This window comes from Sorex fumeus, unplaced genomic scaffold (genome assembly GCF_029834395.1).
Source record: "Sorex fumeus unplaced genomic scaffold, SorFum_2.1 ptg000044l, whole genome shotgun sequence".
Classification (NCBI taxonomy): domain Eukaryota; kingdom Metazoa; phylum Chordata; class Mammalia; order Eulipotyphla; family Soricidae; genus Sorex; species Sorex fumeus.
Window position 1 is genome coordinate 1,288,970 of NW_026606101.1, and position 15,946 is coordinate 1,304,915.

The window sequence follows — 15,946 nt, forward strand, 5'->3', positions numbered from 1 at the left end:
CTGGAGAATATTAATAAAGTGAAATAATCCAGACACAGAAAGGCAAATGCTCCATAAAGTCACTTATGTAAAATCTGAAGAGAATTAAGCTAGAAAAGTATTTTCCAGGGGTGGAGGTGGGGTGAGGGAAAAGTGATGATATTTAAGTTAAAGGTTACAAAGTTTATATGAAATGAGTAAGTTGTAAAGTGCTAACATTGTGACCATCATTAATAATTATGTATTTGAAATTTGCTAAGAGGTTGACCTTAAGTGTTTTCACAAAAATAATTTTTGGGGCTGGAGCGATAGCACAGCGGGTAGGGTGTTTGCCTTGCACGCAGCCAAGATGGCCGATACAGGTTCGATTCCCAGCATCCCATATGGTCCCCCGAGCACGCCAGGAGTGATTCCTGAGTGCATGAGCCAGGAGTAACCCCTGAGCATCGCCGGGTGTGACCCAAAAAGCAAAAAAAAAAAAATTCTTAAGATTGATATATTAATTAACTTGACTGTAGTAATGTTTACAATGTATGTGCATCTTAAATCTACAATTTCAATTTATCAATACTCCAGTGAAGCTAAAATAAAAGTTACTATTGGGTTAAAAAATTAAAAAATAAAAAGAAAATCTATAGAAAACCTGGACCCTGTCTATTAACATGCTCTGATAAGCTTCTTTTTTATTTTTTTATGAGCCTTTCTCTATAACAGTACAGCAGATATACTTTTCAACGATACACAAGACACCCACCAAGATACATCACATTCTGGGCCAGAAAGCAAGTCACAACACATTTAAAAGACACTTAAACGATCTCAGTCTCTTTTATGACTGTAACAGAATTAAAATATAAATAATAACAGAAGGCTATCTGGAAGACACCCCAATACTTGGAAATAAAGCCACACTTGAAAATAACCTATGAGTCAGAGATGAAGTCCCAAAGGAAATTGGAACAATATCTTGATGTGGCAGCCAACCACCGAAATAGATCCCTTGCCTGCTGCTTATTGACGCCTGTTTTCGCACAGCCCTCTTCTGCCTGGATCAAGGTTACTCCGTGTGACCAATAGAGAGGGTACTTCATTCCAAAATGAGGATTAAAAAGCAGGGGGCAAATCACAGCTTCCACCCCCTCCCCCTCGCACCACCCCATGGCTTAGATCACTCATCTGTGTAAACGAGTGCCTATGTTGCCAACAGCCCGCCAGATAACAGGCCCCGGTAGCAAGGAACTGAAGATACCAGCCAGCACCGCCTACCCCAGCACAGACACAGATTCCCACCACCACCCCCAACCAACCAAACAAACAAACAAGAACAACACACAGCCTTTGAGAGATGCCTGCAGCCCCCCAGACAGTACTTGTGAGAAACTGAGGCAGAACCATTTGGCTACAGTATTCCTGGATTCAGAGACTCATGACCTTTGAAATGAGAATTCCTTCCTTCCTTCCTTCCTTCCTTCCTTCCTTCCTTCCTTCCTTCCTTCCTTCCTTCTTCCTTCTACCTTCCACCATCCCTCCCTCCCCCTGCCCTCTTCTTCTCCCCACCCTTCCTTTGGTTTTTGGGCCACATCTAGTTGTACGCTGGATTTACTCCTGGCTCTGTGCTAGGGATTACTCCTGGAGTTTGAGGAACCACATGGGGTGCTGGGAATTGAACCTGGGTCAGTTGCATGTAAAGCATTCACTACCAGCTGCTCTCTCTCTCTCTCTCTCTCTTTCTCTCTCTCTCTCTCTCGCTCTCTCTCTCTCTCTCTCCAGCCCAGGACTTGTGTTCAAATGGCCATATTTGGGGATAACATACTCTTTAGCAGTGGATAACATTTAGACCTGGTTCTGGGCCAGGGTGCTGTGAGTCGTTCCAGAACCCAGCAGTGCTTAAGTGGCACCGGAACTGCAGACTTACTGAAGAGTCAAGTGAAAGGTCTTTGAACCTTGAAGATAAGGTGGTACTAGAACCCCACAGCTCCTGGAGAATTCTCCGGGCCCCATCCAGAGCCGATATCACTGGGAGGTCCCAGATGGGTTAGGTGCTGTCTCTCCACCTTCTCCAGATGGAATCCCGGTGACCATGAGCTTCTACAATCAGGGCTCTGGCATGCAGGCACCAGAATTATTTTCCGAACCACGCGGCCATGTGACATTTCCTGATATGCAAAGTGATCAATGGAAAGTAAATGATCTAGCATTTGTCCCTGAAAATCAGGCTTGAGTGGTGGTGAGAAAATCTGAGCAAAAGATAATGCCCAACCGAAATACATCTGGACTGTGTATTTAACTATGGTGTTATGCCGCCCTGGGAGCGGAAGGGTCCCACCGCCTGCCCCCTTTGCGGCAGCGACATGGTGGCCTGCATCTTTCAGATCCTATTGAACAGCCAGGTATGAGACTGCATTGACGAGGCACGTGGGACTTCATGGGGTGGGGGCGGAATCGGCCCTGCTCCCCGCCATGACAATGCTCCGGGTTGCCACCCTCAAATGCCTCCTCCGGCTTCTGACCAACCATGATCCCAGAGGCACACATACCAATCTCGGAACCCAGGGGCTTCTGGCAGTAATCCCTCTAGGTTTATTACTAAAATATCAGAAATCCAAATTCGCATGGCCACTATTGTGGCCACACGACATCATATGCTCTTCATAATCAGCAATAGAAAACAACTTTTCTAATGATGTCTTTGTGGCAGGTCTGAATGTTGGGGAAAATTCCAAATAACAATGTTGGGCCTTTTGTCGTAATACTGAATGTGATCAACAGAGAGAGAGAGAGAGAGAGAGAGAGAGAGAGAGAGAGAGAGAGTAAAGTGGAAATCTGCCACACAGGCAGGGGGTGGATGGGAGGGGGGTATACTGGGGTTCTTGGTGGTGGAAAATGTGCACTGGTGAAGGGACGGGTGTTTGATCATTGTATGACCGACCGAGACTTGAACTGAAAGGTTTTGTGACTGTTCTCACGGTGATTCAATAAAAAAAAAAAAGTGGTACTAGAGGTCTCAGGCCTTTAATAAGGCTGCAGTCGAGGCATCCAGGAAAGGGAGGGAAAGAGTGGCAGAAACAGAAACAGAATTCTTGCTGTGTCGTGGCCAGAATTTAGCAGCTTAGTTTAGCTGGCAGCAAAACGCACCCGACAAACTGGGTGATCTCGCCGAGGAGGTTTCTGAGGAAGCTGTTAATAGCACCACCTGGATTCTTCTGGCTGCTGCTGGTGAAATGAATGCAGAAGAGAACGAAAGCCTGCAGCTCACGAGTGAGACTTGGGCTTGCCTCCTAGGAGATGTGTGGAGACATCTGGAGATATTTGGGGTTTTCAAAACTGGAAAGGTTGCTACAAGCCACCGTTGGTGGGAAAGAATGCTCCGAGCATCTTACAATGCCCAGGCCAAGCCCCTCTTTTGCACTATTTCCTCCCCACCTACCCGCTCACCCCCCAGAAAAAGAATCTCACACGCCCCCACACAGACCCATGTCCTTGAGCCCTGAGACATCAGGACCTGCTCAATGTGAGTTAGTCCAGGTTTCACAGTAGGAAACTTTCTGTTTTCCCGAGTGGCAAAGGATGATGCAATTAAGACATAGCTTCCGAGCAAAGCTCAGATCCATGGCATTACCAGGAAAAAAAAAAAAAAAACACGGTCCAAAAATGAAAGCGAGGATGCTGAGTACAGCGTCTCCTCTGACCTCTCAGAAAGATGTAAGGTAATGCCCGAGGACCAGTCGATTGGATAAAGACCTCGAGGGAAATCACAGGTATCTCTCACAGAACCTCTGAGTCAAACAATACGGATTCGAGGAAGCTTCGTGGGTTTCCTTGTGGTCATTTTGGCAGAATTTGAGAAGAGAATAAACTAGAAGAGATTGTGGGCTTTTCTGAACAAGATTCAGAGAGGTCCACAAGTCCTTAAAAAGGATTCTGTGTTCGTCAACATCTCCCGTTGGATGTACAGGGGTAGACACTATAACATGCAGAGCGGACTTCCAGTTTGGGACAAGATGAAGTGGGCGCAGCCAAGAGAGTTGGACGTTATTGGTATGACAAACATAAGCAGTCAGACAGTCCTGAAATGTTAGCACGCTAAGGACCTGCACCTCCTTTTTCGCACAGGTGCTGCGAAGCAGACAACCATTCACAAAATGCCAAATAAAGAACTGGTCTTTAGGGACTGGAGCAATAGCACAGCGGATAGGGTATTTGCCTTGCATGAGGCCGACCTGGGTTTGATTCCCAGCATCCCATATGGTCCCCTGAGCACCACCAGGAGTGATTCCTGAGTGCAGAGCCAGGAGTAATCCCTGTGCATCGCTGGGTGTGACCCAAAAAGAAAAAGTAAAGTAAAAGTAAAGGCCCTCCCGTTGATCATCGATTTGCTCGAGCGGGCCCAGTAACGTCTCCATTGGAGACTTTGTTGTTACTGTGTTTGGCATATCGAACACGTCACGGGGAGCTTGCCAGGCCCTGCCGTGCGGGCGAGATACTCTCGGTAGCTTGCCGGGCTCTCCGAGAGGGGCGGAGGAATCGAACTCGGGTCGGCCATGTTGGCTGCATGCAAGGCAAACACCCTACCGCTGTGCTATCGCTCCAGCCTTGCACGCAGCCAACATGGCCGACCCAAAAAGAAAAAAAAAAAAAGGAACTGGTCTTTAGTATGCAGTTTAACAAAGCGGGGGGGGGGGGGGGGGGGGAGGTCGGGGGAAAGAGGATGGGGGTGGGAACACTGGGACAAAGGTGGAGAGATGCAGACACATTGGTGGAGGGTGTGGTGCTGGAATGTGCCAGGCATGCAACCCTCCCATTGACTGCCTTGTAAACCATGGTGCCTAACATTTTATTTTGTTTATTTTTTTTTAATCACCATGAGACACAATTACAGACTTACAAGCTTTCATGATTACATTTCAGTCATACAATGATGGAGCACCCACCCCTCCACCAATGGGTGCCTAACATTTTAAATCAATCAATCAATCTCTGCCTGTTCTCTCATCAAAGGATGGTGAAAGGGGGATACCAGAGAGATGAAAAATTCTGGCATTGAATGGCCCTAGACTAGCAAAACGCCAGACCCAAACTCATTCCCATCTGCATGCATCCAGGCAGAGGAGAAAGCCCTAGACTTTAGTCCCTGTCCTGTGGAAGCAGGGTGCCCACAGGTGATGGTGAGGCCAACAGAATGTTGGGCTTCTGCTCTCCTGAACAGTACATTTTGTCAGAGTTCCCCAGGAGGCCACCCAGCTGCCACTCCCCCACCCCCACCCAGGAGAAAGAGGCATCATTTCCTGGCCATGAATGTGAAGGTCACGTGTGCCTTCTCCTTGGGCACCTCCAGCCTGTGATGAGGACCGGAGAGGTCTTAGGGGAGCCTGGGCCTTTACCCCCACCTGGTGGCCAACAACTGGAACCTTCAATCTCCGATTCATGAGTGGCCTCCTAAAATAGTATTTGATTGAGACCCAGAGTCTCAGAACAGAATTTTCCAGCAAGCTTACATTAGAAATGAAAAGAATTCATCATCCCATGGGGCTGGTGAGATAGCAAAGCGGGTAAGGCGTTGGCCTTGCACGCGGCTGACTCGGGTTCAATTCCCAGCATCCCATATGGTCCCCAGAACTCCTCCAGGAGTAATTCCTGAGTGCAGAGCCAGGAGTAACCCCTGTGCATTGCCGGGTGTGACCCAAAAAAAGAGAAAAAAAAATTCATCATCCCAAGAACCAAGAAAATTTTGACGTGGAGCAGAAAATGCATGGCAGTGCTGTTCACAATAGCCATGATGTGGAAACGACCCAATTGTCCAGCAATAGATGAGCAGGAAAAGAAAACGTGGTAAATATACATAGCTATAAGAAAAGAAGAAATCGGGGCCAGAGCGATAGTACAGTGGGGGAGGGCATTTGATTTATACACGTTCGACCCAGGTTCAGTCCCTGTCAACCCATATGGTCCCCTGATCCCTGCTAGGAGGAATTCCTGAGTGCAGAGCCAGGAGCAACCCTTGAGCATTGCCGGGTAAAAGGTAAAGGTAAAGGCCCTCCCGTTGATCATCGATTTGCTCGAGCGGGCCCAGTAACGTCTCCATTGGAGACTTTGTTGTTACTGTGTCTGGCATATCGAATACATCACGGGGAGCTTGCCAGGCTCTGCCGTGCGGGCAAGATACTCTCAGTAGCTTGCCAGGCTCTCCGAGAGGGGCGGAGGAATCGAACTCGGGTCGGGCATGTTGGCTGCGTGCAAGGCAAATGCCCTACCGCTGTGCCATCGCTCCAGCCCAGCATTGCCGGGAGTGGCCCTCAAGCCAAAAAATAAAATAAAATATGCAACTGGAAAAAAAAAAAGAAAAGAAAAAATCTTACCATTTGCTGCAACTCACATGGGGCTAGAAGGTATCATGCTCAGTGAGGTGAGTCAAAGGGAGAAGAACAAATACTACATAATCTCACTCATATATGGAATATAAAGACACATAGTAAGGGAATAAACAATGGCCAATGGTAAGAGGCGCTGAGAGTCTACCTAGAGAACAAAATTTTCTGAGTGGGGCGTAGAAAAGTGGTCCTAGAGGTGGTCAGGGGGATGTTGTTACTCTAGTAGCGGGTATGGCATAAAAATACATTGCTAGTAACACCACTGCAAATCATGGCATCTAAATTTTTTGTAAAAAGACCAAAAAAAAAAAAGACAACGAGAAAATGCCCACCCTTGGATCACAGAGTGTCCAAACGATCTGAAAAGGATTTTAAGAGTCATTTAAAAAAAAAAAGTAAGGCCTGAGCACTATTGGATGTGACCCCAAAATAAAATAAACCTGTGCTTAAATCAAAGAAATACTAGAGAATTTGTGGTCAGGACAACTACTCTAAAACATGACTAAAAGTTTATAATGGAAATAGTCAAATAAGAAAACTTGAAACAGGAGGACCTAGACCTGAGGTTGGATCCCTGGTACTCCAGATGGTCTACCGAATCTGCCAGGAGTTATCCCTAAGTGCAGAGCCAGAAAGGAAAAAAGGAAAAAACTTAAAATATCAAGAACAAGAGATGAAATTAATACGGATAAATGTCATAAATGATGGTTGAAGTATAAATTATAACATCTGATATGGTTCTCTGTGTACCGATGGTACTCAGAGGAAATGTTTAAGACAAGCACATTATTAAGGGAAGACGGAAGGGACCAAAATAAGAGGTAAAGTTTCTATAACTCACCGAGGTGGCAAAATGTAATACAGTAGACTGGGATAATTGTGTATATATAATATTATACCTAGAGCCATCACTGTAATGTCTATATAAAGAGATACACTCCAAATTGCCATAAATAAAATAGAATTCTAAAAAAAATGTTCAAAGCATATACATAAAACTGTAGCATTAGTAGCATTGTAAATTATGGTGCCTCCATAAAATCTGGGGAGAAAATACATTTTTATTATTTTTTTAAATTTTATTTTATTTTTATAAAGTTGTTCACAATGATTTGTTACATTTAATATTCCAACACCAATCTCACCACCATATTTCAAATGTTTCCACTCCGACCCCCAAACCCTGCCCCCCAAAGCCAGACGTAAATAGTTTATTTTGTATTGCTTGTTGTGAATAATCTGCTAAAAATGATTCAAAATAGTTTCCCTAGAGAAAAGTGTGTGAAGATTGTTGCATCTCACCCTGGAGCCAGTAAGTCCTTGTATAAAAGATTACTAACATATGAGATGTTGCACGGCCACAAATGAGGCTGCGCACTCCAGGAATTCTAAAAATTTGAATACAAAAAACAAATTTCTAAATGTTTAAATAACACAGGATGAGTAGTAAAATGGAACAAAGGGAGGTCAAACAGAGGAACAGGGTCAGAAAGACAGTCCCTGAGCATCAAAAGGTATACCCCACTCCCAAGGGAAAAATGAAAATTTGGAGACTGGCTGGTTGTGGGGGAAAAAAAAAACCACTTCAGATATAATGATGTAGGTAGGCCTAAAGTAAAAGTTTAGAGAAAAATATACTATACAAACATCCAAATATAGAAGAGTGAACTATCTTAATATCTGATAAAGTAGACAGTCGAGTCAAGAAAATCCCAGGGGTACAATATGGAAAGTATCATGCTAAGCGAAATGAGTCAGAAAGAGAGGGATAGACATAGAAAGATAGCATTCATCTGGGGGATATAAAATAATAAAATATGAGATTAATACCCAAGAATAGCTGAGAGCAACACCAGGAGAATTACTCCATAACTTAGAGGCCAGCTGGGTATTCTAGGGGAAAGGACAATTCAGATAGAAAGGGGAACACCAAGTGGAGGGTGTTTGGAGGATCCTCCCAGGAGGGGAGATGCAGGTTGAAAGTAGACTGGGCTGAACATGTTCGCCACTCAATGCCTCTTTGGCTGATCACAGCGCCCAGGAGGAAAGAGAGAACAGGGGGGAATGCCCTGCCACAGTGGCAGGGGGGGATGGGGGGATGGGAGGATGGGGGGGGAGGGATATTATCCTGGTGGTGGAAAATGGGCACTGGTGGAGGGATGGGTATTTGATCGGGGTATGACCGAGATCCAAGCACAAAAATTTGTAAATCTACAACTGTACCTCATGTCGTTTCACTAATAAAAAAGAAAAAAAAAAAAAAAAAAAAGAAAATCCCAGGGGGTCTGGAGTGAGAGTACAGTGGGTAGGGTGTTTGTCTTGCATGCAGCTGACCCGGGTTCAATTCCCAGCATCCCGTATGGTCCCCTGAGCACCACCAGGAATAATTCCTGAGTGCAAAGCCAGGAATATCCCTTCTCCCCCCGCCCAAAAAAAGAAGAAGAAAAGAAAAAAGAAAATCCCAAGGCAAAGAGGAATGTTCCATGATGGTTATGAGGAAAGAAAATTGGGCAATTCAGAGTATGCAACTAACTGAAAGAAGGGAAAAGAGAAATGGATAAACACACAATTAGAGATGGAGACTCCACAACATCTCTCCATAGTTGGGGCATAGTTTGGTGGGTAAGGTGTTTACCTTGTATGCAGCCAACTTGGGTTCCTTCCTCAGCAGGAGTAAGCTCTGAGCACTGCTAGGTGTGACTCCCCACCAAACAGACAAACAAAAACAGTTGATGGAAATACTAGACAGATGAGGAGAAATGAAGACTTTTCTCCAAAGAAGACATACAAATAGCCAACAGGCACCTGAAAATGCAAATCAAAACCTGTGAGCTATGTATGGCCTCACAGAACAGCCTCTATCTCCAGGGCCAGAAACAAGTGCTAAAGAGGATGTTTGGAAATGGAACCTGTTTCCACCTCTATGGAAAACAGTCTGGAGAGTTCTCCAAAAGTTAAAAATAGAAGTACCTTATGGTGGATTCAGCCGTTCCACTCCTAGCTTCTTATCCAAAAAACACAAATTCAAAAGGATGCATTCATACCTCTGTTCACTATGACACTATTTACAGTAGCCAAGATGTAGGAGCAACCCACATGCTTAATAGCACAAGTGGATAAGGACCTTGTTAAAGTACTCTTTATGATAATATTATTAGTGTGATACACAAGAATTCAATGATGAGGGGCTGGAGCAATAGCACAGCGAATAGGGCGTTTGCCTTGCACGCAGCCAACATGGCCGACACTGGTTCGATTCCCAGCATCCCATAGGGTCCCCCGAGCACCGCCAGGGGTGATTCCTGGGTGCATGAGCCAGGAGTAACCCCTGAGGTTCGCCGGGTGTGACCCCCCCCAAAAAAAGAATTCAATGATGAGTTATATTCTTCCACACAATGAAATCATATTCAGAGGGGGGAGGTGAATTGGGGGAAGAGGGCACACCTAGCAATGCTCAGGGATTACTACTCCTGGCTCTGCATTCAGAAACTACTCCTGGTGGTGCTCAGGACCATCTGGGATGCTAGGGATTGAACCCTGGGTCAAATACATGCAAGGCAAATGCCCTCCCCACAGTACTGTCCTTCCAGCCCCCCAAAAGATGAAATCTTGCCTTTTGCTATAACATGAAAGGGTGATGCTAAGCCAAACAAGTCCGAAGGAGAAAGACACATACCAGGTGACCTCATTCATGGGTGGTGTATAAAGGAAAAAAGAGGGAAAGAGGTAATGTCCAGTGAAGACAAACTCTTGAGCATTGACTACAGAGCTGAGGTTATGGTGGGGTGGGGGACCAATGGAATCTGGGGGAGAGATATTGGCACTTTGGTGGTGCATATGGTCTGGTAACACTATAACCCTAAAATATCTCAACATTTACACTCTTGTAAACCAATAATACCTCAGTATATATTAAATTTAAAATTAATACTCGATTGGAGTGCTAAGATAGCACAGCAGGTTGGGTGGTTTGCCTTGCACGCAGCCGACCCAGCTTCGATTTCCCCATCCCTCTCAGAGCCCAGCAAGCTACCGAGAATATCCCGCCCACACAGCAGAGCCTGGCAAGCTCCCCATGGCATATTTGATTTGCCAAAAACAGTAACAACAAATCTCACAATAGAGACATTACTGGTGCCTGCTCGAGCAAATCAATGAACAATGGTAGTACAGTGCTACAGTGCTACTAGATTGAAAAGCAGCAAAGAAATATAATAATTTCACAAAAACATCAACCCAGAGCATCTCATGAAACTTTAACAAATATTTCACCCAACAGTAGCAAGTAATATGTTCTTTACAAGAGCACATGGAATTTTCACCATGACAAACATCCTAGGTCCTAAGAGGGAAAAACAAAAACAAAAACAAAAAACAAAAAAAAACTCAAAAAAACTTAAAAGAATCAAAAACATGTGTTCTCTGACCACAAGAGAATCAAACCAGAAATCAGTAACAGAAAGCTAGCAGGAACGTCTCCAAGTACAGATTCAATGACATACTTTTAAATAATCCATGATCACAGTGAAAGTCTCAAGGGAAATTAAAAATAGCTAACCACGGCCAAGGAAGTTTCAACAGGCTGGAGTGCATGAAGGAGATCACCTGGTATGTGTCTTGGTATTTAGAAGCCCAGGTTCAATCTCTGGCACCATAGGGTATGTCTCACCCCACCCCATGCAGTGACCCCCGCCAAGAACCAAATCTGAAGAAGCACCTAAGAAAAACCACTAGGTTTTTAGGGACCCACTCAAAAGCAAAAAAAAAAAAAAAACAATTTTTTTTGACCAAATGAAAACACAGCATTAAAAATTGCATAATTCAGAGCCAGAGAGATTGTATTACGGGTAGGGTACTTACCTTGCATGCAGTCGACCCAGGGTTTGATCCCCAGCATCCCATATCGTCCCCTGAGCACTGCCAGAAGTGATTCCTGAGTGCAGAATCAGGAATAGCCGCTGAGTATCGCCTGGTGTGGTCCCCAAACAAAACAAAAATAAATTTGTAGGACACAGCTAGAGCAATGCAGGAAAAGCATCTATTTGATTATCTAATGCTCTACCTTAAGAAAAATCAGAAATGCAAAAAGAAATCCTAAAATTTAAATCTTAAATTAAAAAAAATTCAAGAACAGTAGAGAAAAAAAGCAAAGAGACAAATACTTTCTTTTTTTATGGTAGTGGCAGGGGCACTGTGTTTTTTGTTTTTGTTTTTTGTGTTTTGTTTGTTTTGTTTTTGTCTTTGGTCGCACCCGGCAATGCTCAGGGGTTACTCCTGGCTCTGTGCTCAGCAATCACTCCTGGTGGTACTCGGGGGGCCATATGGGATGCCGGAGTGACAGAGGTGCCAGGGATGGAACCCTGGCATGTGCTTTGCCCCTTGAACCACATCCCTGCTCCCAAAGCTTGTTCTCTGGCATAATCAATAAAACTGGCAAGCTTCTAATAAAAGTCAAACCTTTGGTGCGGTTAGCTTAAATTGCCAGGACTAGGGCCAGGAGGAAGGAGAGGTAGATGTGGTTATGGAAAGCGAGGAGGAGCCTTAGGGATAGTTTGGTCTGTTGATTCTGATGGCTCCAGGGATTGGCACATGCTTTTGCTATTGCTCTGTAGCCAAGTAGAATGTTACTGGGGAACCCCGTGAAGGGAACTCTGTGGAGGTTTTTGTTCTTGTTTGCTCATCCATTTTTGTTTTCTTTTGCTTTCTTTTGCTTTGTTTGGCAGGAAGGTGTTTGGGCCACACCTGGAAGCGCTCAAGGGCTATTCCTAACTCTGTGCTTAAGTGTGATCCCTGGCGGTGCTCCTGGAACCATATGTGGTGTCGGGATCCAGCAGGGTTGGGAGGGAGGCAAGACAAAACCTTATCCCCTGGGCTATCTCTCCATCTCCCCCATGTGGGTTTTTAAGAATAGATTTTTGTGGGGCTGGAGCGATAGCACAGCAGGTAGGGCGTTTGCCTTGCACGCGGCCGACCGGGGTTCAATTCCCAGCATCCCATATGGTCCCCTGAGCACCACCAGGGGTAATTCCTGAGCGCAGAGTCAGGAGTGACCCCTGTGCATTGCCGGGTGTGACCCAAAAAGAAAAAAAAAAAGAATAGATTTCTGTGAATCTACAGTTATTTTCTTTTAAAGCTTGTAAAAGAATCATTGATACATGCAATCACCCATCATCTCACTAGCATTATGCTGAGTAAAAATCTCAAGGCTGAGATAGTAGTACAGGTTTGATTCCTGGCACTACACAGACCCCTGAACACCACCAGGTACAGCCCAAACACCTCCCCCAAAACTCTTTAACATCTGGGACCAGAGCGATAGGACAGCGGAGAGGGCATTTGCCTCACATGCAGCCGACCTGGGCTCGATCTCCAACATCCCATATGGTCCTCCAAATACCTTCAGGAGTGATTGCTGAGCACAGAGCCAGGAGTAACCCCTGAGCATTGCCGGGTGTGACCCAAAGACAAAAACAAAACAAAAGAAAAAATAATAGGGGCTACAGCGATAGCACAGAGAACAAGGGCATTTGCCTGGCACGCAGCAGACCTGGGTTCAATTCCCAGCATCCCATAGGGTCTCCTGAGCACCGCCAGGAGCAACTCCTGAGTGCAGAACCAGGAGTAACCCCTATGTATCGCCGGGTGTGACCCCCCCAAAAAATAAATAAATAAATAAATAAATAAAAAAGAACAACTTTCTATGCTTACTATAAAAAATAATCCAATTCTAAATAGGGAGGGGAAGGCTTCCTGGTGCCAAAAGAGGAACTCCAGGGTCTCATCCAGGCTCTGTCTCATCTGTCACTTGTGATTCAGCCTTTGCACTATCTCCCAGGCCCCAGGCCCTCAACCAGTTATTTTTAGACCAAACAACCTCGGTGGCCATTTGATCTCAGGGGCCAGGTAAAAACCACAACAATGGTGGGGGTGGGTATTTCAGAACAAGACTAGGGGGTCAATCAGTAGGACAGAAGGCTGAGAAGCATCTGTCTAGGGCAGGAAGGACCTAGTCAGAGGCTAAAATTCCAGCCTATCAACTTATTTCATAAATAAAGTTTTACGGGCACTTAATTGTGCCCACTCATTTGCATATTATTTAAGCTGCCTTCATAAAGACAGTAAAGTGGTTGCAACTGTGTGGCCTGCAGTCTAACCTATTTGTTCTGTGGCTGTTTACTAAAGTTTGTCCACCGTGGTGAAATAATGGATGCCAGAGGGACAGTCCAGGGGTTCAGGTGCTAGCCTTGCATGTGGTTGACCCCAGTTTCGATCCCAGTCCACACAGCGTCCTCCAAGCATCACCAGGAGTGATCGCTGAGCACAGAGTCAAAGGAGCCAAAGGAAAACTTGATCACCCCTGAGTGTGGCCTTAACTACTCTCTACTCCCAAGAGAAAGGAATGGAGGAAGTGTCAAGAACGCAGGTTAAGCATAAACGTGAATCCTGTCTTCAGCTCTTATACAATAGGTAGCAACACACATATACACACAAAATCACAAATTCGTCGATTGCCTCGAGCAGGCCCCAGTAACGTCTCTTTCATCCTAGCCCTGAGATTATATTCAAGGCTCTTTAGGAGAATGAGACCCATCATTGTTACTGGTATTTGGCATATTGGGTACGCCACAGGGAGTTTGCCAGACTCTGCCGTGTGGGCAGGCTACATTCGGTAGCCTGCCAGTTTGTCCAAAGTAGGAATGAGATAATAAGATGTCATAATAAGATGTCACACGGCATTTGCGGCCGCGCAGTTCCGGGAGCTGGTTTTCATAGTCTCTGAGTCTTGGCCGTTGATGGGATTACACGGGCGCCAGGGGGCCAGTTGGTGGGTGTGACCCCTGCCTACTGGAATTTGGAGGATCTGGGTGGAGGATGCTCGGCCCCAATCCAAGTAGGCTTGGAGATCTCGGCCCCGGAAAATATATTCAGCACAGCAAATCGGCCAGCCATGTCACTGATAAATGAGAGAATTCCAGAGTATTTGTTCTTTCTCATCTTTATTTTTGTTCTTCCTCTTTAGCATCAATAAGAACATCAGAATTCAGCTCCTACTACACTTGTTTGTCCATCACCACCACAAGCTAATTCTGCATACAGGAACTAGTCAAAATAAGAATAAAGGGGCCGGAGTGATAGCACAGCAGGGAGGGCATTTGCCTTGCACACGGCCAACCCGGGTTCGATTCCCAGCATCCCATATAGTTCCCCGAGTACCACCAGGAGTAATTCCTGAGTGCATGAGCCAGGAGTAACCCCTGTGCATTGCCAAGTGTGACCCAAAAAGAAAAAAAAATGAATAAACTGGCTATAGGGAATTCTTTTGGATTTCTATGAGTAAATTGTTTTTTTCCTCTCCCCCCCCCCTTTTTTTTTCTTTGGCCATGGCAGAGATGGAACTCAGGACCTCACATGTACGGGGCAAGTGTTTTACCTCTGGGCTGCATTCCTGGCCACTACTGATAAATTTTAAAATAAACATACAGAGAAGCACATGTACATATCTCCACTACGGCCGACATGGCTGAACTGGGTTCGATTCCTCCGCCCCTCTTGGAGAGCCCGACAAGCTACCAAGAGTATCTCACCCGCACGGCAAAGCCTGGCAAGCTCCCTGTGATGTATTCAATATGCCAAAAACAGAAACAACAAGTCTCACAATTTGTTGTGAGATGTTACTGGTGCCCACTCGAGCAAATCGATGAACAACAGGAGGACAGTGCTACACTGCTACAGTGTGGGACAGGGCCACTGGCCAGCCAAGTCAGGTCGCTAGGGGCTGGCAGTGATGGGAGCAAGGGTCGGGCTTCGGCCCGGGACACCCCCGAGAGGCAATGGTTCAAGAAAGCAAACTGAAGGGCTTGCAAATGTGTTGCAGGGAGACAAGGCGGGTTCTGAGCATCCCAGAGCCCGGGGATGGACCCGTTTTCCTTTGTTTGCAGTAAGATATATACATGTGCTTCTCTGTATATCTCCACTACGGCCAACATGGCCAAACTGGGTTCGATTCCTCCGCCAAAAACAGTAACAACAAGTCTCACAATTTGTTGTGAGACGTTACTGGTGCTCGCTTGAGCAAATCAATGAACAAAAAGAGGACAGTGCTACAGTGCTACATTTCAGAGAGTCCATGGGTAAATATTTCTGCGCACACATAGAGTTTGCTTCCTGTCCAGTGCAGTGGGATCTCCCTGCAGATATTTCCTGCCAGGCTTAGAACAGTACCTGAGAGGTAGCAGGTCCCCGGTCAGCCCCGGCAACATCAGTGAATGGAAGAAAATGGTATGGGAGCCCCCGATTCTGCAGTGAACTTCAGACCCGAGGCTCCCAGCACCCTGCCCTTCCTCAGCATGTGTGACCTTCAGCAAATGACAGACCATCCTGCTCACAAAAGCAAAGATGGGATGCTCCTTTTACCTCACAGAGAAGTGTGACCGTCCAGGCTGCTTTGGCTCCGATGCGCGAGGCCACTCCACAGAGGGGTGTGTTTCCTCCACCTCTGCCACTCACCCTCCCTGGAGACCCAGCCCTGCTCTGTCACAGTGATGTCACAGCGCCCCTGTCTGGGGGCTCCCGCACACACCAGCTGCTCCTCAGTCTGA

General features: G+C 45.9%; 1 protein-coding gene across 1 annotated transcript in view; it reads right to left on the reverse strand.

Annotated features, from left to right (window-relative positions):
* DBNDD2 (dysbindin domain containing 2) overlaps nucleotides 1–15,607 on the reverse strand; it is a 28,107-nt gene extending 12,500 nt beyond the window's left edge. The window contains exon 1 of the mRNA XM_056121496.1: nucleotides 15,570–15,607. Within this exon, the coding sequence (XP_055977471.1) occupies nucleotides 15,570–15,607 (38 nt within the window). The remainder of the gene's footprint in view (nucleotides 1–15,569) is intronic.
* Nucleotides 15,608–15,946: the final 339 nt, after the last annotated feature.